This window comes from Megalobrama amblycephala, linkage group LG13 (assembly GCF_018812025.1).
Source record: "Megalobrama amblycephala isolate DHTTF-2021 linkage group LG13, ASM1881202v1, whole genome shotgun sequence".
In the NCBI taxonomy this organism is placed as follows: Eukaryota; Metazoa; Chordata; class Actinopteri; order Cypriniformes; family Xenocyprididae; genus Megalobrama; species Megalobrama amblycephala.
This window is the reverse complement of record NC_063056.1, coordinates 3,930,081-3,954,962: the sequence shown is the minus strand read 5'-3', so window position 1 is coordinate 3,954,962 and position 24,882 is coordinate 3,930,081. Positions and strand designations below refer to the sequence as shown.

The following is a 24,882-nucleotide window of genomic DNA, read 5'->3' as shown; positions in this document are numbered from 1 at the left end:
TCCAGAAAAACGCGGAATTGTTTTGTGATTGTTGCGGGCTAAAATGCTTGATTTTGCGGCACGTTTTCTTAAAAAATGCGATGGAATATGCGGGATATTTTTGCAATTTTACGCGATGAAATTGCGGGAACTTGCAAAAACTGCGGTTTGATGAAAAACAGAAAAAAATAAAAGGTGATTCCCCCAACAACACCCTGTTCTCACTAGGCTACTACTTTAATGTAAAGAGTAATTTCCTGTTACTTCCAATGATAAGCAAGCATACTAAATCACAGAATATTTAAGTTCTCATTCTGTTTTATTTCAGACCTTAATTAACACATGGCTCAAACTTACAAAACATTGAGTCAAACAAGTTCTGTAGCTTTACAAAAGGAATATGAGTTTGTAGAAAGGTGCTATATAAAATAAACGTATTATTATTAATATCCAACAACTTCTATAAAAATGAATAAATACAATATTTTAAAAAATGTGTGCTTCTTCCTGCATGCTTCCGCTGCTGCTTTAACCATCCTTGGCGGTGGCAAAGTGAAAGTGGTTTTCCAGCGTCGACACGCAGTTGCACGAAGTGCAAAATATTTTAGAATATTTACAGGCTCCCATGGCAATAGGGGGAAAATAATGGCGCTTTACTAGTGTGAAGTAAACGCAACATTTTTCAACTTTCTGCTAAGATATAGGCCTATGTGACTTTTTTGCAACGAAAATGCAGGGATTATGAAATCATGCTAGCCCTGCATATATTTTGCTTGCTGAAATCGGCAATTTATGCGGCGAAAGCGCGGCGTGTTTGAAAAAATGCGACCCCCGCATAAATATGCGGACTTTGGCTGATTATGCATGAAATCAGGCGATCACATAATCGCGTTTTTCTGGAGGGACTGTCTTTTTCAGCAGTACTAAAGTACAAACTACACAGTATGAAGTTCAGTTACTCAAGTGCGTCACACCCTTGTGTGCATTATTTATAACTAAACTACTAAACACTGATTTTTGCTTGCTTTACAGAGCAGATGGTGTGGTGCCAAAATCTGATTCAGAGAGGCTATTGTTACAAAGAGTGCTTTATAAATCTATTATAAAGCATTCAGTATGGAAACGTTGAGACTACAGATTTCATTTTAATGTTGAGCTACTACTGTATGAACACAGTCACACCCTCAAAATAGCAGCACACTAAAATAGAATGTTGACTACATAGTAAATGACTGGCAAATGTGTCACATTTTTCTCTAACACGTGTAAACAGCTGGACAACTTCTGTTTGAATCGCTCATGTCGCTGAGAAGACAGTCGCAGTTATAGACTGTATGTTTATTCACTCCAGCTGACTTATCTTATCTGTCAGTTTATTGACGGCTGTGGACTGAACGTCTCATGCAGGATAACGGCACTCAGAACAGAGTCCTGGATCTCTCACACGCATTCAGTCAATCTCACTATGGCATGCGTTTGGAGAACTCTTCTTCTCAACATTTTCATTGTCTCTGGTATTAGTAGTAACGTGTTGACAGGTATGTCTTCTATTGTCTTGAGGAGCTGGTTTGGCTTAGATATAACTTTAAAAACACCTGCACATATTTTAATTAACATGTTGTTTATTGACAGATTATTGACAGAATTTATTAGAGCATGAGATTGTGTTGTTTTTAACATGGAAGACATAAAGCTGATATTAAGGCAGTGTGATGTGTAATGAACACATAAACTTAGTTATGCAACAACTGCTAGACTGCAATACTCAGTTCAAAGGTATTTATTATTACTATGAAAAATGTTTTTTTTTAAACCTATAGTGTCCAAAAGTGATGTCTGGCCTAGGAAAAATTGACATCTTCACCCTTTATTCTAATATTATTAAGGACACCCTTTGCTGAAAATCAAGTTTTTAATGTTGTTCATATGTCTATCTGGTGTTTTTAATCAGATTTAGATAAACCATGTGCAAATTCATGAGTCAGCACCATTGTTGAGTATTTTCCCGATAAAAAAGGACCTTCTCAAACCCGCGGTTTGAAATCGCTGGTGTTTGTGATGTCACAAATTACCTTGTAACCAATCATGTCAATGTGCCGGCGGGCTTTAGCATATCATTAACCATGAGCGCTCTGAAGCAGGAGAGTCTCAAGAGAAGGTTTTCCCGGTATGTTTTTCTGTTGATATGAAAAATCGTGTAGATTTAGCAATATGGCGGGTGTATGATGTATATTACAATGTTATGATGAACTATATGCCTTTCTCCACTGACGTTCTGAGTTGTTCAAAGCGTTTGTAAGGATACTGATTGTTAGAAGGCAGCTGTCTGACTCTCAGATGAAGAACAGGAACATGGTTTGTGTAACACTACAGCTTGATAACATAGTCAAGCAAAATACTAATCATATTAATTACTGTTATGTGTCGAACGTTGTAAAAAGCAACACATAAAACGCATGACCATTCTGATACATCGTCTTGTAGACGAACCTGTGCATTTCACTCTTCCTTTTCTTCTTCTGAATCATTTTCTGGTTCAAACATTCCTGAATTAAATCAGTATTTCCACTTGCCATTGTGCAGCGTTTACTACAGTAAAGTTGACTGAGTGGATCTCTGAGCTGGTGTGAGTGAGAGGAGGCGGGGCTAATTAGCATATTCATAGATCCACGTATACTAAATGAAGCAATGGTGTAGAGTTACATTCAAGCTATTTTAAGGCATGAATAAAAAATGTTTTTTACAGGAAAAAAAATTATTGACTACAGGGGGACTTTAAAAATGTGTTAAAGATTTTGTAAGCTTATTGCGTTGTTGTGCATGCAGTCAATTGTTTTATTTGTGAAATGAAACTCAAATTGTCCCAACATAATTTTTAACCAGGCAAAGAAATTATAAACATGCAAAAACAAGAGAGAACCAACCAAATATTGAATAACTCATTATGTTGTAGTCAATGTCTGTGTTTTCCTGTCAGCTATGTGATTTTTCTATACATATCAAATGCAGTTTTCCAGCAGTTCTCTAGAGGATTTACAAGACATTGAAGCCTAAATTAGGAAAATAGACATCCTAACAAATGGACTACATACATTTAAACCTAACCCCCCAATCACTCCCCGGGTGCTGCAGCAAAATGGCTGCCGACTGCTCCGGGGTGTGTGTGTGTGTGTGTCACGGTTTACAGTGTGTGTGTGTGCACTACTCTGGATGGGTTAAATGCAGAGGACAAATTCAGAGCATGTGTTACCATACTTGGCCTTCACATCTCATCACTTTCACTTTCACAGGTTATTTTTGGCACATCTCAGACCTCCATTGGGATCCTTCTTATGATGTAGGGAGTAGCTCGGCATCAAAATGTGCTTCTAGTGGAGGCCGTCCGACTCCAAACGCAGGCAAATTTGGAGATTATTCTTGTGACTCACCATGGACTCTGATAAATTCATCAGTGAACGCCATGAGAGAGATCCTGCCTGACCCTGACTTCATCGTTTGGACGGGGTATGTGCCAAAAACCCACTGACTTCTGGACGATGGAAGCAGAAGAGCTAAAATGCAACTTGTTTCTGGCCTACAAATTCATCCCTGCAAAATTACATTCAGTTTTTAATTATTTTAAATTAGCACAATGGTTGAAAATGTCAAAAAAGAACTTTTCAGTCTTTGAAATGCTTGATATTAGTTTTGTAAGCAAATATAAAATATGTATGCATGTAAAATTAGTGAGAGAAAATCAGTGTCCATTACACACAAATTATAGTATTTGATATAATCCCCATACTTCCACATTATTATAATGGGGGAAATAGCAGTAATAAAGAATGAGACATTTGACTTGTACTGTAGGTGGGCAGGCTGTCTGACTTGATGTATTTCTCATAACTGAACTCTTTTTGACAGAGATGATACGCCTCATGTGCCCAATGAGCAGCTGGGAGAAGAACCCGTCCTGAGAATAATCGGCAACCTCACCCACATCATAAAATCTGTCTTTCCCAGTATGTGTTTCATTTGGCCTACTAACCGCTTGTTTTTATTTCTGTTTGTTCATGAAATTCATTGTCCGTCTGTATTTCTTGAGACACCAAGGTGTATTCTGCGATGGGAAATCATGACTACCATCCAAAGAACCAAATGCCTCCAGAAAAGAACAACATTTATGAGCAAACAGCAAACCTGTGGCATGACTGGCTCCATACGGCCTCAAAAGAAACCTTTAAAACAGGTATAAACTAAATACACTATATACACTGACACAGACAAACACGAGCTTGGTTGAAGAAGGATATATTTTATTATACATTGAGCAATTAATTTGTATTTATTAATCTTTGTTAACGTTAGATAATAAAAATACAACTGTTCATGGTTAGTTCATGTTAGCTCTGGTCAATTAAATAATATTATATATATATTAGTAAATGCTGTAATTAATATTAATTCAAATTAATAAATGTATTTTTTCATTGTTAATGTTAACTAATAACTTACGTTAACAAATGAACCTTAATGTAAAGTGTTATCGTAAATACTGTTATTTTTGTACTACGCTGAACAAAATTATAAACGCAACACTTTTGTTTTTGCCCCCATTTTTCATGAGCTGAACTCAAAGATCTAAGACTTTTTCTATGTACACAAAAGGCCTATTTCTCTCAAATATTGTTCACAAATCTGTCTAAATCTGTGTTAGTGAGCACTTCTCCTTTGCCGAGATAATCCATCCACCTCACAGGTGTGGCATATCAAGATGCTGATTAGACAGCATGATTATTGCACAGGTGTGCCTTAGGCTGGCCACAATACACAAAATGTCCACCAGAGCTGTTGCCCGTGAATAGAATGTTCTCTACCATAATCCTGTCTCCAAAGGCGTTTCAGAGAATTTGGCAGTACATCCATCCGGCCTCACAACCGCAGCCCACGTGTAACCACACCAGCCCAGGACCTCCACATCCAGCATCTTCACCTCCAGGATCATCTGAGACCAGCCACCCGGACAGCTGCAGCAACAATCGGATTGCATAACCAAAGATTTTCTGCACAAACTGTCAGAAACCGTCTCAGGGAAGCTCATCTGCATGCTCGTCATCCTCATCTGGGTCTTGACCTGACTGCAGTGGGCAAATGCTCACATTCGATGGCGTCTGGGACTTTGGAGAGGTGTTCTCTTCACGGATGAATCCCGGTTTTCACTGCACAGGGCAGATGGCAGATAGCGTGTATGGCGTTGTGTGGGTGAGCGGTTTGCTGATGTCAACGTTGTGGATCGAGTGGCCCATGGTGGCGGTGGGGTTATGGTATGGGCAGGCGTATGTTATGGACAACGAACAAAGGTGCATTTTATTGATGGCGTTTTGAATGCACAGAGATACCGTGACAAGATCCTGAGACCCATTGTTGTGCCGTTCATCCACGACCATCACCTCATGTTGCAGCATGATAACGCACGGCCCAATGTTGCAAGGATCTGTACACAATTCCTGGAAGCTGAAAACATCCCAGTTCTTGCATGGCCAGCATACTCACCGGACATGTCACCCATTGAGCATGTTTGGGATGCTCTGGATCGGCGTATACGACAGCATGTTCCAGTTCCTGCCCATTTCCAGAAACTTCGCACAGCCATTGAAGAGGAGTGGACCAACATTCCACAGGCCACAATCAACAACCTGATCAACTCTATGTGAAGGAGATGTGTTGCACTGCTTGAGGCAAATGCTGGTCACACCAGATACTGACTGGTTTTCGGACCCCCCCAATACAGTAAAACTGCACATTTTAGAGTGGCCTTTTATTGTGCCCTGCCTGAGGCAATAATCACCTGTGCAATAATCATGCTGTCTAATCAGCATCTTGATATGCCACACCTGTGAGGTGGATGGATTATCTCGTGCTCACTAACACAGATTTAGACAGATTTGTGAACAATATTTGAGAGAAATAGGCCTTTTGTGCACATAGAAAAAGTCTTAGATCTTTGAGTTCAGCTCATGAAAATTGGGGGCAAAAACAAAAGTGTTGGTTTATAATTTTGTTCAGTGTAATATTATATATATATTATATAGGTTTAAAGAATGTCATATAACTGTGCTTGTTCATTTTCTGCCATTTACAGGTGGATATTACACAGAAAAGTTGCTGAATCAAACTGGCTTCAGAGTTGTGGTGCTCAATACAAATCTCTATTACGATCAGAACAGTCTCACAGATAACATCAAAGACCCTGCAGACCAGTTCAGTTGGGCTGATAAAGTGCTTCAGGACGCAGCCAAAAATAACGAGAAGGTCACTATATATAAAAGAAAGCTAAACTTCCAGTTTGGTCCTTTATCCATGTATTGTGCCATTATTGCATATAAAGATTCTTTGTTCTGTTTCTCCAGGTTTACATTATCGGCCACGTCCCTCCAGGGATGTTTGAGAAGAAGCGAGATAAGGCCTGGTTCAGAAAAGAGTTTAATAAGCGCTATATCGACCTCATTCATAAGCACAGCGCTGTTATTCAGGGCCAGTTCTTCGGTCATCACCACACCGACAGCTTCCGCATGTTCTACAGTTCAAAGGGTACTGCAAATTCTGCTACATTTTCTGCATGTTTTTGGACAATTGGCCATGAAATGCATTTCTCAAAGCATTCCCAACAACACCACAAGTCTCATAGTTCTCAATATCACCACATAACACATTAAAAAACTAAATATATTATATAGCAAATTGCAACTGCTTGATTGATATATTGTCAAAAAACTAGATATCACCTAGCAATGTATTAAAAGTTGGATATATAGTACATCCTACTTTTACCTAGTATACTCATGTAAAGCAATATATACCATACAGCAAATCTCAACTGCTTGAATGCTTGTATCATCACAAAATGTAACCATATTATTGCCCATCTCTGATCTGCTAAATGTGACTATAAGCCATGAAGACAAGATATTATAAACATTAACTTCATGACTTTCTGTAGAGCTGCTTTGTAACAATATGCAAATACAGGGGTTGGACAATGAAACTCAAACACCTGGTTTTAGGACCACAATAATTATCTATTAGTATGGTGTAGGGCCACCTTTTGCGGCCAATACAGCATTGATTCATCTTGGGAATGGCAGATACAAGTCCTTCACAGTGGCAGAGGGATTTTGAGCCGTTCCTCTTCCAGAACACTGTCCAGGTCATGTTTTGCTGGTGGAGGAAAATGTTTTCTGACTCGCTCCTCCAAAAAACCCCAAAGTGGCTTAAAATATTCAGACATGGAGACTGTGCAGATCATGTGAGATGTTCAACTTCACTTTCATGTTCATCAAACCATTCTGTCACCGGTCTCGCTGTGTGTATTTGTGCATTATCATGCTGATACATGACCCCACCTTAAAGGATTAGTTCACTTTCAAATGAAAATTAGGCCAAGCTTTACTCACCCTGACTTTCTTCTTTCTGATGAACACAATCAGAGAAATATTAAAAAATATCCTGACGCATCATATGAGCTGAAGAAAGTGTCTCATAAATGTACTCCACTCCGCTCCAGGGGGTTAATAAAGGCCTTCTGAAACAAATTAACGCCATATTTAACAAGTTATGAAGTAAAATATCTAGCTCCCGCCAGACCTCCATCCATATTTTACTTAAGAAGAAAGCGTAACTGACACAATGTGCAGTTTTTCTTCGACTACCTTGTGAATCGATGCCTCCAGGGCACGGTTGCCACCTTTGTGGATAAACTAATTACTGCATGCACGGTTACAAAAATCTGGCGGTGTGTGTACTCCTCTGATAATGAATTTTGCGTCACGCGCACTGTACGCTGACCATCCTGTACGCATAAAAAGTTTGGGCTTTAGGTGCACAAGGTCCTCCAGAATGGTTCGGTAGTGCTTGGCATTGACGTGCCCATCAATCAAAGTAAGGAAATGCCATGAAATTGCAACCCAAACCATCACTGATCCACTGTGCTTCACCCTGGGCAGCAACAGTCGGGTGTTGAGCCTCTTTGGGGCTTCTCCACACCGTAACTCAGTGAAGATGGACTCATCAGACAACAATACATGTTTCACATTGTCCACAGCCCGAGATTGCACTGCTGGCACCAATGAAACTGACATTTGGCATTGGCATGGGTGGCATATTTGACTATGGCAGCCCAACCATGAATAATGACTCTGGAGCTTCTGATGAACAATTTTGGTGGAAACATGAGAATCGAGTGAGTTGGGCAGCTGTAGTTTTATGTTTTTTGGATACAGTACTGGACATCCCTTTCAGACAGCTTCCTCTTGCATCATCAGTCACTCCCGTTGGATGTGGTTCGTCCTTCATGGTGGTATGCAGACATTACCCTTCACAGTAAAAAAGAGCCAGCCATATAGTAATTCTTAAACAACAGGCAAACATTTAACTCAACTGCTGGGTTTGTCCATTTTCAACCCAACTTGGGTTGTTTTTAACCCATCATTTTTTAAAGTGTGGATGCCACAGCTCTCGATACACCACAAAGACGTGCTGTCCTGGACACAGACCAGCCAGAAAGACGCACACCAACAATCTGTCCTCTTTTGAACTCTGAAATGTTTCTTATTATGTTGTGCAAATTGTAATATTTCATGTACAGCTGTGCTCCTACTGATGGACTGTAAAATCAGTGAAGACTGGCCACCAGCCACGCATATATAGGCATGAAACCTCCAACACTATATTGGCCAGTGTTTCAGTTTCATTGTCCAACCCCTGTAAATCTGACTTTAGGCTACTTTACAACAAGATACCTAATTTGTTAAAGGATTCGTTCACTTTCAAATAAAATTTTCCTGATAATTTCACCTCCATGTCATCCAAGATGTTTACAGTTCAGTTCAAAAGTTTGGAACCACTAAGATTTTTAATGTTTTTAAAAGAAGTTTCGTCTGCTCACCAAGGCTACATTTATTTAATTAAAAATACAGTAAAAAACAGTAATATTGTGAAATATTATTACAATTTAAAATAGCTGTTTTCTATTTGAATATATTTCACAAAGTAATTTATTCCTGTGATCAAAGCTGAATTTTCAGCATCGTTACTCCAGTCTTCAGTGTCACATGATCCTTCAGAAATCATTCTAATATGATGATCTGCTGCTCAAGAAACATTTAATGTGTACAATTGTACAAAATATTTGTGTACAATATTTTTTTTCAGGATTATTTGATGAATAGAAAGTTCAAAAGAACAGTGTTTATCTGAAATCTAATCTTTTGTAACATTATAAATGTCTTTACTGCCACTTTTGATTGATTTAATGCATCCTTGCTGAATAAAAGTATTCATTTCTTTCATTTCTTTTCAAAAAAATAAAAATAAAAATTCTTACTGACCCCAAACTTTTGAACGGTAGTGTATAATGCTACAGAAGCTTTGTATTTCAGATAAATGCTGTTCTTTTGAACTTTCTATTCATCAAGGAATCCTGAAAAAAAAAGTACACAACTGTTTTCAACATTGAAAATAATCATAATCAATGTTTATTGAGCAGCAGATCAGCATATTAGAATGATTTCTGAAGGATCATGTGACACTGAAGACTGGAGTAACGATGCTGAAAATTCAGCTTTGCATCACAGGAATAAATTACTTTGTCAAATATATTCAAATAGAAAACAGTTATTTTAAATTGTAATAATATTTCACAATATTTTTTTACTATTAATTTAGTTTTTTACTGTATTTTTAATTAAATAAATGTAGCCTTGGTGAGCAGACGAAACTTCTTTTAAAAACATTAAAAATCTTAGTGGTTCCAAACTTTTGGACTGTACTGTATGTCTTTCTTTCTTGAGTCAAAAAGAAATTAAGGTTTGATGAAAACATTCCAGGATTATTATTCTTATAGTGGACTTCAATGGCCTCCAGACGGTTGAAGGTCAGAGTTTTACTGCAGCTTCAAAGGGCTTTAAATGATACCAGACGAGGAATAAGGGTCTTATCTAGCGAAACCATCGGTCATTTTCGAACAAAAATGTAAATGTATATGCTTTATATAAACAAATGATCACCTTAAGTGGTTCCGCCAAAAACGCACTTTCGTATTCTTCAAAAAGCTTACGCTGTATGATATACGCTTTCCCTATTCTACTTACGGAAAAAATGGAACTGGCACCGCATTCGTTCTGTAATTAGAACAGGGAAGGCGTAGGATGTACAGCGTATGTCCTACTAATCCTTTAATATCCCTTTACACAGGATCTCCAATAAGTGCGATGTTCCTGACACCAGGAGTTACGCCCTGGATAACAACACTACCTGGTGTGAAAGATGGCGGAAATAATCCGGGGATTCGCATCTTTGAGTATGACACCAAAACACTTTTGATCAAGGTTAGATGCACCCACATGAAAATAAAATCTGTATTTATATTACAAACTTTAAACATATTCACACTTATTTTCTTGGTGCTTTGTGCTCCTAAAGGATATAGTTACCTACTATCTGAACCTGACATATGCAAACATGGCACGGGCGCGCTGGGAGAAGGAGTACCGTCTGACGGAGGCGTTTCACGTGCCGGACGCCTCGCCTGCCTCCATGCACCGCGTGATGGAGCGGATAACCAGCGACAAGTGTTATCTGCAGAAGTACTTTGAGTTCAACTCGGTGGGTTATGACCTGACGGAGTGCCACGCTGACTGCCGCGTCGATCACGTGTGCGCGGTGAGGGAGGTTGACTTTGAGGCGTATGAGCGCTGCGTGCTGAAGGAGGGAGGATCGTCTGCTGGACCAGCGCTGTTCACTCTGCTGCTGTCACTGATGCTGAGCCTGCTGCGTCTCAACTGATCCCAGAACAGCAGCGTTCTCTGAATATTGTCATTGACATGTTTTCACCAGTATTTAAAGTAGCTTTTCTTACTGCTTATATACTTGATTTATTATGATTTGTTTATATTTATTGAACTGTCTCTTAAAGGGTTAGTTCACCCAAAAATGAAAATTATGTCATTTATTACTCACCCTCATTGCGTTCCACACCCGTAAGACCTTCGTTAATCTTCAGAACACAAATTAAGATATTTTTGTTGAAATCCAATGGCTCAGTGAGGCCTGCATAGGGAGCAATGACATTTCCTCTCTCAAGATCCATAAAGGTACTAAAAACACATTTAAATCAGTTCATGTGAGTACAGTGGTTCAACCTTAATATTATGAAGTTACGAAAATACTTTTTGTGCGCCAAAAAAAACTAAATAACGACTTATATAGTGATGGCCGATTTCAAAACACTGCTTCTGGAAGCTTCGGAGCATAATGAATCAGCGTGTCGAATCAGCGGTTCGGAGCGCCAAAGTCACGTGATTTAAGCAGTTTGACACACGATCTGAATCATGATTCGATACACTGATTCATTATGCGCCGATGCTTCCTGAAGCAGTGTTTTGAAATCGGCCATCACTATATAAGTCTTTATTTTGTTTTTTTGGCGCACCAAAAATATTCTCGTCGCTTTATAATATTAATATTGAACCACTGTGCTCACAGTACATTAATGGATCTTGAGAGAGGATATGGAGGCCTCACGGAGTCATCGGATTTCAACAAAAATATCTTAATTTGTGTTCTGAAGATTAATGAAGGTCTTACGGGTGTGGAACGACATGAGGGTGAGTAATTAATGACATTATTTTCATTTTTGGGTGAACTAACCCTTTAAAGGGATAGTTCACCCAAAAATGAAAATTTTGTCATCACTCACCATCAAGTTGTTCCAAACCTGTATGAGTTTCTTTCTTCCGTTGAACACATAAGAAGATATTTTAAATAATGTTGGTAACCAGACAGTTGATTGTAACCATTGACTTCCATAGTATTGACTATGGAAGTCAATAGTTACTGTCAACTGTCTTTAAAGGGAGCGTTAACCCCAAAATCATCAAAAAGAGATATTTTTGAAAAATGGACCCCAACATATATTCTTTTGTTTTCCACAGATATTTGGAGTGACATGAGAGTAAATAAATGACAGAATTTAAATTATTGGGTGAACTATCCCTTTAAAGTCAGCATGAAATGGAAGTTCTGATAGTCTTTTTTTCCCTAAATAGTGCTGTGGGGATGACATAATTTTTGTAGTCCAAAACCCAGAAACGAGTTGCATTTCAGCACTTCCGGTTCCATCGTACTGAAGTCAATGGGTTTTTGAATGGGATTTTGTTTAAAAGCCTGAAATAAGGTTTGTGATAAACACAAGCTCAAGATATTCTCAAGTTTCATTCTATGAAATAAAATACACCAGTAACACCCTCTTGTGATCATTTTAAAACTTTTACTTGTCTTGAGAAAGGCAGTTGCTAACAATGGGACTACAGAGGTTGTCAGACATTAAAGGGTTAGTTCACCCCAAAATTAAATTTCTGTCATTGATTACTCACCCTCATGTCATTTCAAACCTGTAAGACCTTCGTTCATCTTCAGAACACGAATTAAGATATTTTTGATCAAATTCAAGAGGTATCTAAACCACAAATATTGACCCTTTCAAGACCCAGAAAGGTCATTTTTCACACTGCGTCTACAATGTAAACAGCACAGGAGAATGACAGGGAAGAGAAGAAATTGTTAAATAAAGTTATTTTTGGTGTTTTTGCGCACAAAAAGTATTCTCGTCGCTTCATAACATTAAGGTTGAACCACTGCAGTCACGTCGACTATTTTAACGATGTCTTTACTACTTTTCTGGGCCTTGAAAGGTGCAATGATGTTGCTGCCTATGTGTGGTTCAGAAATAATATTAATGATTATAATAATATTAACTATTGTCGCAAACTATTCTAACTCAATTTTTCAGGGATGGTGTTTTTTTAATAAAGACTGAAAGAGCTGAAGTCATGTGACCGTGGCGGTGTAGCTCATTTATAGCCTAAGGTTAGCTTTTTATTTCTGCTGATTGTATTTAGGCTTCAAAATTCATAAAAGTTGTTCATTTTTGAACATGAGCTTAATGGATAAAAAGTGCAAATTATCATAAACGTTTGTTGATCACAGAGTGTTTTTGTTGTTGTTGTTGTTGTTGTTGCAATAATTCAAAAGCTGGAACAAGAAACAGAAAAAAATGTGGGCGGGGCTTGATTTTGATTGATTGGATGGTTGTGGTTTGCTATTGGTGGATCTCATGTGAGTGACAGGTTGCCCCGCCCTCATCATCAGAGAAGAGAAAAGATGCTGCAAGAGGGAGCGGAAGTTATTCTGATTCAAGATTACGACAAACATGAATAATAAATACTGTAATATTACATTAAAAAATAAGAATTGTGCATTTTGATTGTATGATGAATTTAAGACTGGCAGTAACTTTTTCACTGTTCTGTATGATTTGTCTCTGCTCACATACAAGAAATGTGTATATATATAAATTATGCATGGAAAACAGGGGTTTTATTAATGGCATGAGTGTGTATTTTTAACATTGAACCCCCATATGAGGATTTACATGTCCATGTGACAAAGCAACAATCACCTGACAAGATGCTCAAGATGAAATAAAGTCAGTCTTTGTTGGCAACTACACTCATATCTTTCCGTTCATGTGTGGTTATCTGTGCGTGGTCACGATAAAAGCAGATTGACGTCTGACATACTGATAATCCTTATGATGCTCATAAACACTAAGTATACAATAAATATGAATGCATTCAAAGACAATGCCAAAACCCTGTTGTGAAGCTGATAAAGCTCACTGGACTTTGATGTCACATTTATTGAATGTGTGTTTGGGGTTGAATTAATGCAGAGCTTAACGTATTGAGAAAGTGGGATCACATGACTAAAACTTGTTTGGTGGACACATATGGCTTCATGGCACTCTCCAGGGCTTTTCGGAAGTCTTGAAGCCTCACTTCAGTGCAAGCCGGAGCTGACAGCTTCCCCGCACGGATAAGGATGCAGAGTTCATCCAGCATGTTTCGTAAGGCGTCTTCATCTATCACAAGAGGCCAAAGGTGTCAATGAGTGTTTTAGGTGAAACTCCTCACACAAAAACACGAGTCTGTTCGACTTTTTCTGAGGAAACTTACCGTGTTTGTTGTCTCTCTTCCATTGGGTCACCCAAAAACCTCTTATTTTCACATCTTTAAAGATCAGTGCACTCTAAGAAAAATAATACTTATATAACTGCAATGTACACCACATGACAGGAACATAATCTTCTATTATAATTATATAAAGTCAGATATCAAGGTTCAGCTCAGTCAAACTCACCACAGGAACAGTGACTGGTTGTTTGGCCATCCCACCGTAGGTCACCATACTCCCTCCACTCCTGAGGAACACAGACACCTTATTCATGCATTTATAGACTGAATACATAGTGCTTATCAAGAATCCTATTTGATCCATTATGTAGTAAAACATTTATGTCCTATGATGCTTTTTTCCATGTTCATCTGTCTTTAGTGTGCTGTTTGAACATGAAAAACTATTTTCATGTTCAAAAAAAATATCATATGCAGAATAAAGGGGCGGGGCCTGGTTGAGTTAGTTAGTGTTGTGTTGTGTTGAAACTGGTGGTTATGGTAAGGGGCGGGACATTTCCCAAACACACTCAAAGCACTTGACCAATCACAACACACTGCTCCAGCCATCCAATCAGAACACACTGTGCTTTTCAGAAGGAGGGGCTTCATAGAGACAGGAACTAAACAGAGTGTTACTGACAGACTGGGAAGAGAGGAGCTGCAACAATGGAGAATATGAGGAAGATAATGAACATTCAAGCATGAAAACCTGTTCTAGTAGAGACAAAAACAACAATGAGAAAAAGGGCATAATAGGTCTTCTTTAAAAACACACAATAGATTGGTAGGGCTTCAGAAGTAAAATCAGCTAAATTTATTTGAAGCCCTAATATATAATGCATTATAAAAGTATTTTAATGCATTAAATGTGCCTTATAATGCATTGTATGATCTCATTAACAATTGTAACTGCAATTATAATACATTATAACACTTATCTATTCATTGTTACGCCTTTAGAAAGTATAATGCATTAAAGCACATGACAAACAACCAATTTCAGATATAACAAGGAATCTGCAAAAATTATAATGCATTTTAAGTTTGGTTAACTTTATTAATTCATAGTTATATATTGTTAATACATTGTTAATATATTAATAGTCTTTATACAAATAGTGCGTTCTTCTGGATCATCTGGATCAATATGCACATTCCCAAATTTCTATATATATCCTAATTATTGTTAATATGTAATTCATTTTTCCAGGAGCTCATTGCTTCTACCTTCAGTTAAACTGCTAACAGTGATTGTAAATTAATTGCCTAAATTATTACATTATTTGCTAACTGCATTCTCTAACTTGTAATGTTGACATGCATTCCCTGTAAAGCTGCTTTGAAACGATATGCATCGTGAAAAGCGCTATACAAATAAATGTGAATTGAACTGAATTGAATTCTTCATTTGTCACTGTAATTATCACAATTATTATTGTTGTTTAATTAGCTCATATGTAAAGAGTTTGATAATGTTTTTTATGCTTTGTCAGGTCACGGAAAATGGGAAAATGTCAAGTGTTTTAAACCAACTTTTATTAGCCATTAATTGCAAGAATTCCTTTAAAAATAAAATAAATATATATATATATATATATATATATATATATATATATATATATATATATATATATACACAGTACAGTCCAAAAGGAACCACTAAGATTTTTAATGTTTTTAAAAGAAGTTTCGTCTGCTCACCAAGGCTAGATTTATTTAATTAAAAATACAGTAAAAAACAGTAATATTGTGAAATATTATTACAATTTAAAATCACTGTTTTCTATTTGAATATATTTCACAAAGTAATTTATTCCTGTGATGCAAAGTTGAATTTTCAGCATCGTTACTCCAGTCTTCAGTGTCACATGATCCTTCAGAAATCATTCTAATATGATGATCTGCTGCTCAAGAAACATTTAATGTGTACAATTGTACAAAATATTTGTGTACAATATTTTTTTTCAGGATTATTTGATGAATAGAAAGTTCAAAAGAACAGTGTTTATCTGAAATCTAATCTTTTGTAACATTATAAATGTCTTTACTGCCACTTTTGATTGATTTAATGCATCCTTGCTGAATAAAAGTATTCATTTCTTAAATTTCTTTTCAAAAAAATAAAAATAAAAATTCTTACTGACCCCAAACTTTTGAACGGTAGTGTATAATGCTACAGAAGCTTTGTATTTCAGATAAATGCTGTTCTTTTGAACTTTCTATTCATCAAGGAATCCTGAAAAAAAAAGTACACAACTGTTTTCAACATTGAAAATAATCATAAATGTTTATTGAGCAGCAAATCAGCATATTAGAATGATTTCTGAAGGATCATGTGACACTGAAGACTGGAGTAATGATGCTGAAAATCCAAACTTTCCAAACTTTTGGACTGTACTGTATATATATATATATATATATATATATATATATATATATATATATATATATATATATATATATATATATATTAATGCTGGGCAAACAATTAATCGCATCCAAAATAAAAGTTTGCGTTTACATAATATATGTGTGTGTGTGCTGTGTATAATTATTATGTACATATAAATACACACACATACATGTACTATATATATTTAAGAAATATTTGCATGTATATACTGTACATATATGTAAATAATTTATATTATATATAAATATAAATATTTTATATATAAATATAACACATTTTTCTTAAATATATATGCATGTTTTAATGCTGAAGCATTACAATCAATGTGTACAGTGTTGTTCAACCTTTTTGACTCTATTGTCCAACACGATATTCAAGGATCCTCCATCATCTGGGTGAATGTATTACCTCTAGTATTTCTGCTGTAATTAATGACAACCTGCTTGTATGAATGTTTTTAACAGTAACTGGGAGTGTTGCTATATTTAATTAATCCTGATTAATTCATTTTTCAATTTGTGAAGTTTCAAGAACTGTATGTTCTTCAATTAAAACAATTATTGAGGGGGGAAATGATTTCATCTTGATTTTCGGTATTTTTTTAGTATTTAAATTTAGACCTTTTAAGCATTATAATATAATATAATATAATATAATATAATATAATATAATATAATATAATATAATATAATATAATATAATATAATATAATATAATATCCTGTGGCCCCTTGTAAGTCTGCTGAGGCCCTCTAGTGTTAGTTTTTTTTAAAAATCTCTTATAGAAAATGACTGAGAAAAGCACTTTTGTATGCTGAAGCAGGTGGACACTGTTACAGATTTTGATTTCTGTGTTTAGATACACTTACTGTAAATGACGTAACAGCTCTGTGGCGCTCTTTCCTCCAACTCCATTTAGTGCTAGTTTAGGTCGAGGACACGACTGTTAAAAGCAAATGCCGAAAACTATCATGATACAGAGTCTCTTTATAAGCTACACAATGTCTTTGCATGTGGCTTCTATAACACAGAATTCAAAGCAAATACTAGGACTAGTTTCAGACTGACCCTGAAAAGCTCCTTCATTTCTGGACGTCTCAGCGTCTCCTCTGTAATGACGTGAGTGGCGCCCAGCGCTGTCAGTCTGTCAGAGAGCTGCTGCAGGTCCGGCCTAAAATGGCAAACAAGTGGCTTTACTCAATGACAAAATCTGCATTGTAGAGAAAGGCGAGCTGATTAAGATTAGTTTAATCACCTTAAATGCTTTAGACATGTAAAACATCTGCGTCTGTATTCAGTGCTATACAAAACTTAATTGTAAGAAACATTTGATGTACATGATTGCTAAATGACACTGATAACAAGAAACACACTTATTATTGTTTTTATTAACCCTTTTAATTACATTTCAAATATTTTTTTTTCTCCAAAGATGGTTTCTGTCATTTTAGGCAGTTTTTATCAATCTGGTGATAGTTCAAATGTTCGTTCTTTAAATAAGTTTGGTTTTAGTTAGTTATTTGATGCTATATAAATGTGGGTTTTGACATCATGATTGACAGCTGAGATTGACAGCTTCTCTGAGCGAAGTAGTCACTGAAGCACCAATACACCTTTTTCTGGATCTTCAGGAGGAGATTGGAGCTTTAACTTCAATTTCTACATTTCCAGAACTGTTTATTTCACAGCAACATAATGCATTCTGCAGGAAACTGATATCGCGGCTCGACTTCGTGCTCACTACTGCGCAGACTCGAGACTCAAGATGTCAGTGCCATATTGGCACACTGTGTGCGTGCATCTTTTTTTGATCAGCTGAAGTTCATTGTTACCTGTCTCTGATGACGTTGATAGTTTGAATGCCCTTAGCTGCAGCAATCTGAATTACAGCCTGTCCAACACCACTGTTAGCTGCGTTCTGGATGACTGTGTCTCCTAAAACATAGAGTTAGACTTTGGTGCATGATGAGCAGTTTGAGTACAGCTGAGGTAAATGAAAAATGAAAGAACCTGGTTTGAGCTCCTCGAAGTCTGTGAGCATCCTGTAAGCTGTACAGGGGTTGACTCCCAGAGTGGCTGCTGACAGCACAGGAATGTCTTTAGGTAAAGTCACTAGATCTTCAGCCTTCACGACTGCTGCTGTTCTCCATGTACCTGTGCAGATCAACGCAGGGATATAAGATCTACTGATGAGAAGAACACATTGACCATACCTGCCTTATGAATGCACATTAAACGCTCACCTATGCCGGCATCTCTTGGGATCACCCAGTCGCCGACCTTGAGTGTTTTCACCTGGTTCCCCACCTCCATCACCTGACCCACACCCTCATTACCCCCCACTGCTGGAAGCTCAGGCAGGATGGCGTACGTACCTGTTTAAAGACACTGGGTGAATATTGCAAAATCATAAATCAAAGATATTTACTCTTAAATCAAAGTTCCCTGGTTTAAAGGAAATCTCTCTCTGGAGAAAGTAAAATGCCATTTTCCACTCAGTTTTCACTATGCAATGCAAACACATTGTAATAAAAAACTTTATTAAATTTTCTAAAATGATATAAACATACATTACAGTAGTGTTTGATGCTGAAATTAACTAAAAAAATAACAATTATATATATATATATATATATATATATATATATATATATATATATATATATATATATTTTAAAATAGCATAAAACTCATTTTAAAACAATGGGAATTATAAAAACCATAAGTAAAACATTCAGACACATTATGGTAGTGAGAATTTGAAGGTAACATATTTTGAAAATAATATCACAATGTATAAAGTTCAAAACTATGGAGCCTCTAAGGGGACACAGTGGTGAAAAAAAATGAGATGAGAGGAAAAATAATAAGTAAATTCTTTTGCATTCTCTCGCAAATGTTTGCGTTCCCCCAAGAAACTTTGCATTCGCTCGCAAAATATTTGCGTTCGCTTTCAAAATATTTGCGTTCCCAAAAGAAATTTTGCATTCGCTCTCGAAATATTTGCGTTCGCTTTCAAAATATTTGCGTTCCCGAAAGAAACTTTCCATTCGCTCGCAAAATATTTGCGAAATTTGCGTTCCCCAGAGAAACTTTGCGTTCACTCGCAAAATATTTGTGTTCCCCAGAGAAACTTTGCATTCGCTCGCAAAATATTTGCGTTCCCCAGAAACTTTGCGTTCACTCGCAAAATATTTGCATTCCCGAAAGAAACTTTGCATTCGCTCGCAAAATATTTGCGTTCCCCAGAGAAACTTTGCATTCGCTCGCAAAATATTTGCGTTCGCTCGCAAAATATTTGCGTTCCCCAGAAACTTTGCATCGCTCAAAATATTTGCTCCCGAAAGAAACTTTGCATTCGCTCGCAAAATATTTGCGTTCGCGTTCAAAATATTTGCGTTCCCCAGAAACTTTGCATTCGCTCGCAAAATATTTGCGTTCCCGAAAGAACTTTGCGTTCACTCGCTTTGCATTCCCCAGAAATTCGCTCGCAAAATATTTGCGTTCCCAGAAACAAAATATTTGTTCCCCAGAAACTTTCGCTCGCAAAATATTTGCGTTCCCCCAGAGAAACTTTGCGTTCACTCGCAAAATATTTGCGTTCCCCTAGAGAAACTTTGCATTCGCTCGCAAAATATTTGCGTTCCCCAGAAAATTTGCATTCGCTCGCAAAATATTTGCGTTCCCGAAAGAAACTTTGCATTCGCTCGCAAAATATTTGCGTTCCCGAAAGAAACTTTGCATTCGCTCACAAAATATTTGCGTTCCCCAGAGAAACTTTGCGTTCACTCGCAAAATATTTGCGTTCCCCAGAGAAAGTTTGTGTTTGCTCTTGAAATATTTGCGTTCCCCAGAGAAACTTTGCATTCGCTCGCAAAATATTTGCGTTCCCCAGAGAAACTTTGCATTCGCTCGCAAAATATTTGCGTTCCCCAGAAACTTTGCATTCGCTCGCAAAATATTTGCGTTCCCCAGAGAAACTTTGCATTCGCTCGCAAAATATTTGCGTTCCCCAGAGAAACTTTGCATTCGCTCGCAAAATATTTGCGTTCCCGAAAGAAACTTTGCATTCGCTCACAAAATATTTGCGTTCCCCAGAGAAACTTTGCGTTCACTCGCAAAATATTTGCGTTCCCCAGAGAAACTTTGCGTTCACTCGCAAAATATTTGCGTTCCCCAGAGAAACTGTGCGTTCACTCGCAAAATATTTGCGTTCCCCAGAGAAACTTTGCGTTCACTCGCAAAATATTTGCGTTCCCCAGAGAAAGTTTGTGTTTGCTCTTGAAATATTTGCGTTCCCCAGAGAAACTTTGCATTCGCTCGCAAAATATTTGCGTTCCCCAGAAACTTTGCGTTCACTCGCAAAATATTTGCGTTCCCCAGAGAAACTGTGCGTTCACTCGCAAAATATTTGCGTTCCCCAGAGAAACTTTGCGTTCACTCGCAAAATATTTGTGTTCCCCAGAGAAACTTTGCATTCGCTCGCAAAATATTTGCGTTCCCCAGAAACTTTGCGTTCACTCGCAAAATATTTGCGTTCCCCAGAAATTTGCGTTCCCCAGAAACTTTGCATTCGCTCGCAAAATATTTGCGTTCCCCAGAAACTTTGCGTTCACTCGCAAAATATTTGCGTTCCCCAGAAACTTTGCGTTCACTCGCAAAATATTTGTGTTCCCGAAAGAAACTTTGCATTCGCTTGCAAAATATTTGCGTTCCCCAGAGAAACTTTGCGTTCACTCGCAAAATATTTGCGTTCCCCAGAGAAACTTTGCGTTCACTCGCAAAATATTTGCATTCCCCAGAGAAACTGTGCGTTCACTCGCAAAATATTTGCGTTCCCCCAGAGAAACTTTGCGTTCACTCGCAAAATATTTGCGTTCCCCAGAGAAACTTTGCATTCGCTCGCAAAATATTTGCGTTCCCCAGAAACTTTGCGTTCACTCGCAAAATATTTGCATCCCCCAGAGAAACTTTGCATTCGCTCGCAAAATATTTGCATTCCCGAAAGAAATTTTGCATTCGCTCTCGAAATATTTGCGTTCGCTTTCAAAATATTTGCGTTCCCGAAAGAAACTTTGCATTCGCTCACAAAATATTTGCGTTCCCGAAATAAATTTTGCATTCGCTCTCGAAATATTTGCGTTCGCTTTCAAAATATTTGCGTTCCCGAAAGAAACTTTGCATTCGCTCACAAAATATTTGCGTTCCCCAGAGAAACTTTGTGTTCACTTGCAAAAACTTTTGTGTTCTTTGCGAGCAAATGCAAAGTTTCTCTGGGGAACACAAAAGCATTGCCAAATAATTTTTCCTCCCATCTCATATTTTTTTCTTCACCATGTCCTTTTAGGGCATACAAAACAGCCTTCGCTTTCCTCATGCAAAATATGTTAATTTTTTTCTTTTGATTTTGGGTTTTGTTGTGCCCAAATATCTTGTGCTTACTGCCAGTGACTTTTATTTGTCAATTCATAGGTAATGCATTATTTATATAAAAAAATGAAATCAAATGCTCTTGCCTTGAATCATATTTAAATCAGAGGGGTTGATAGGAGCCGCCAACATTTTCACCAGGACGCATTCAGGTCCCATATGAGGCAGGTCCAATGACTCCAATCTGTCAATCATGCAGGAAACGCTGTTAACTTTATAAAACTGTCAACGTGTTATTAATATTATCTATGGGCATGAGATGCTTACTGAACGACTTGTGAGGGCTCCCCGTGTTTTCTGTAGAAAAGTGCAGTGCTGTCGTTGACTGCAGACACAGAGAAGCTGCTTTTAGTGAGGACAGATCCATGTCTGATCGGCTCATTGCATGACACGGACACTGGACACCGGTAAACGGGATGGACCCGTATTAAAAAAGATGCGACTCGCGATAGTTTCATTTTAAAGTTGTGATATGGCCAAAATCAAGATGTCATCGTCGTGAGGCGTTTAAATAAACAGAAGAGAGCACAAGTCCGTGTTTACTAAGTAAGTGGCCATGTTGTTACCGTAAAGCCGGTAGTAGAGGCACCTAACCAATGAATAAGTAGGTCGCGTGCGAATCCTACTATTCCGAAGGCACTGTTAATAAATATTAATTAGCAATGGTCACGAGATCGCCACGTCCTGGACTCAGAACTCATAACCCAATCCTGTTTATCCTAAACTTCGTTCTTTGATTGGACATCCTGACCAGCGCCCATTTACCAAAGCCTATGGCAAGCCGTTTTAGCATTTAATGCCCCTGACTACTAGAAGTCATTTATTTTTGACTAGCCAAAATTCCAATTCCAGATATCTATTCTGCAATTTTGACTCCTCGTAATGGACTATATGCACAGAGTTTTCTTTAGAACTTCCGCATTAATATAAGCCAGCTGGAAAACTTCCGGTGAGAGTCATGTGTGTTGAGCATCAGTAGTGTAATAATTAGTTTATAATCAGAATATAATCACTTAAACAGTCAGGCATAGCATTAGTTATTCAAACGTAAGACAGCATAAAAAATAAATAAATAAAGACGCACCTCAGTGTTCCTCCTCAGCTAAATTCAATTCGACCATCAGTTTTCACACTTTTATGTGAAAAAAAGCTTCATAAATTAAATATTTATTGTGCACTTTAGATTAATTGAATAAAATGTGTGTTTCACAAGTGTGCTGAAATCATTGATCTTGCTCTGACTGACTGACAGCTGCTGTGATCGCTTTCTGTGTCATTCATTCACAAGAAAAGTTATTGTTTTTCATGAGATTTTGTGAGTACTTCATACTTCACATTGACAAAATGTATTTTTAAACCTATTTATTTTATAATGTTTAATAATTAGTCAAAAACGAAGTGAAAAACGATTAGAGGAAATGGCTGATATATGCGCAAATAAATGCTACTCTGCCACCTCCTGCTGGTTAAAGAGGTAATTATCGTCTTTTTTATTTTTAAATAAAATTGTTTTCTATCAAATGTTGAATTTCCTACATTTTTAAACATTCACAATGGGGACAATCTCAGAAGGATGAACAAATAATGTTTGTGGTCATCACATTTAAAAATAACATTTGAAGTGCTGGGGAAAAAATGTGCGTGTCTATTTACAGATATGGCATTTCTTAAATGGTCCCAATAGCTTCTCTTTATTGCAATCAATAAAACTGGTTTATTGGCAAATTAGGTAAATGTGATAACTGCATTAAAATATGAATACAACATTAAAAAGTCAACCATTGATGATTTTGTGTTGATGTACAGCGACTACAGAATGAACGTCTAACAGTTCACCGGAAATAACAGAGCTGGCTTAACAACAACCAGGAAGTAAGCGTGCATATAGTCCATTGGAATTAAGATATCTACAATGTGATTATGACTAGTCATATTGACTTCCATTGGAAAATATTTTCTGATATCTACAAATGAGTTGACTAGTAGAAATTGTAATCAAAGATATCTATAATTGATTTTGTACTAGACATAATTCTAATTAGAGATATTTCAATTACATTTAGTCATTTAGCAGACACTTTTATCCAAAGCGACTTACAAGGAGAGCAATAGAAACAATCAAACGAACAATAGGGCAATGATATGCAAGTGCTGTAACCAGACCCAGTCCAGCACAGTACACAGTTTTTTTTATATAGAATACTAGGCGTAAGTATTAATGGGTCAAGTGTTGCTGAAAAAGATGCATCTTCAGCAGTTTCTTGAAAATGGCTAAAGGCTCAGCAGCTCGGGATGCGTTAGGCAGGTCATTCCACCAGCAGGGAACAGTCCAAGTATAGGTCTGTGAAAGTGATTTGGTGCCTCTTATGGATGGCTCATTAAAGACCACTCTTGCTGCAGCATTCTGGACCAGTTGCAGAGTCTTGACAGTAGATGCCGGAAGGCCTGCCGAGAGAACATTACAATAGTCCAGTCTGGATAGAACAAGAGCTTGGACAAGGAGTTGTGTAGGATTCTCCGGTAGGTCTAATCTTCCTAATGTTGTATAAGGCAAATCTGCAGGACCTGGCAGTTGTAGCAATGTGGTCTGTGAAGTTTAACTGATCATCAATCACAACTCCAAGGTTCCTGGATGGCGTTATGGTTGACGAACCTAGCTGAATGGAGAAGTTGTGATGGAGTGTTGGCTTGGCTGAGACCACAAACAGTTCTGTCTTCACAAGGTTGAGTTGAAGGTGGTGGTCCTTCATCCAGGAAGAAATGTCTCTGTCAGGCAGGCCGAGATACGAGGAGCAACCGTCGGATCATCTGGTTGGAATGAGAGGTAGAGTTGTGTGTCATCAGCAGTGATAGGATAAACCATGTTCCTGAATGACAGATCCTAATGATGACATGTAGATGCAGAAGAGAAACGGTCCAAACACTGAGCCCTGAGGCACCCCAGGAGCTAGATGATGTGACTTGGACACCTCACTCCTCCAAGACACACTGAAGAACCTACCTGAGAGGT

At 37.5% G+C, this 24,882-nt stretch overlaps 2 protein-coding genes across 2 annotated transcripts; one reads left to right on the top strand and one right to left on the bottom strand.

Moving 5' to 3' along the window:
- The first annotated feature begins 1,098 nt into the window (after window positions 1-1,098).
- Window positions 1,099-11,014, top strand: smpdl3b (sphingomyelin phosphodiesterase acid like 3B). The gene is made up of 8 exons (XM_048153497.1): window positions 1,099-1,517; window positions 3,270-3,483; window positions 3,883-3,980; window positions 4,064-4,207; window positions 6,101-6,270; window positions 6,369-6,549; window positions 10,210-10,343; window positions 10,438-11,014. Exons 1-8 carry the CDS (start codon window positions 1,445-1,447, stop codon window positions 10,798-10,800), a joined length of 1,377 nt encoding a protein of 458 aa, XP_048009454.1. The 5' UTR covers window positions 1,099-1,444; the 3' UTR covers window positions 10,801-11,014.
- Window positions 11,015-13,370: 2,356 nt separating this feature from the next.
- mecr (mitochondrial trans-2-enoyl-CoA reductase) lies at window positions 13,371-22,586 on the bottom strand. The gene is made up of 10 exons (XM_048153404.1): window positions 22,140-22,586; window positions 21,959-22,056; window positions 18,686-18,817; window positions 18,453-18,596; window positions 18,275-18,377; window positions 17,511-17,613; window positions 17,312-17,385; window positions 14,215-14,275; window positions 14,031-14,103; window positions 13,371-13,936 (listed from the first exon to the last, which is right to left on the bottom strand). The coding sequence occupies exons 1-10, from the start codon at window positions 22,328-22,330 to the stop codon at window positions 13,773-13,775; spliced, it is 1,143 nt and encodes a 380-aa protein (XP_048009361.1). The 5' UTR covers window positions 22,331-22,586; the 3' UTR covers window positions 13,371-13,772.
- Between the last annotated feature and the right edge of the window lie 2,296 nt (window positions 22,587-24,882).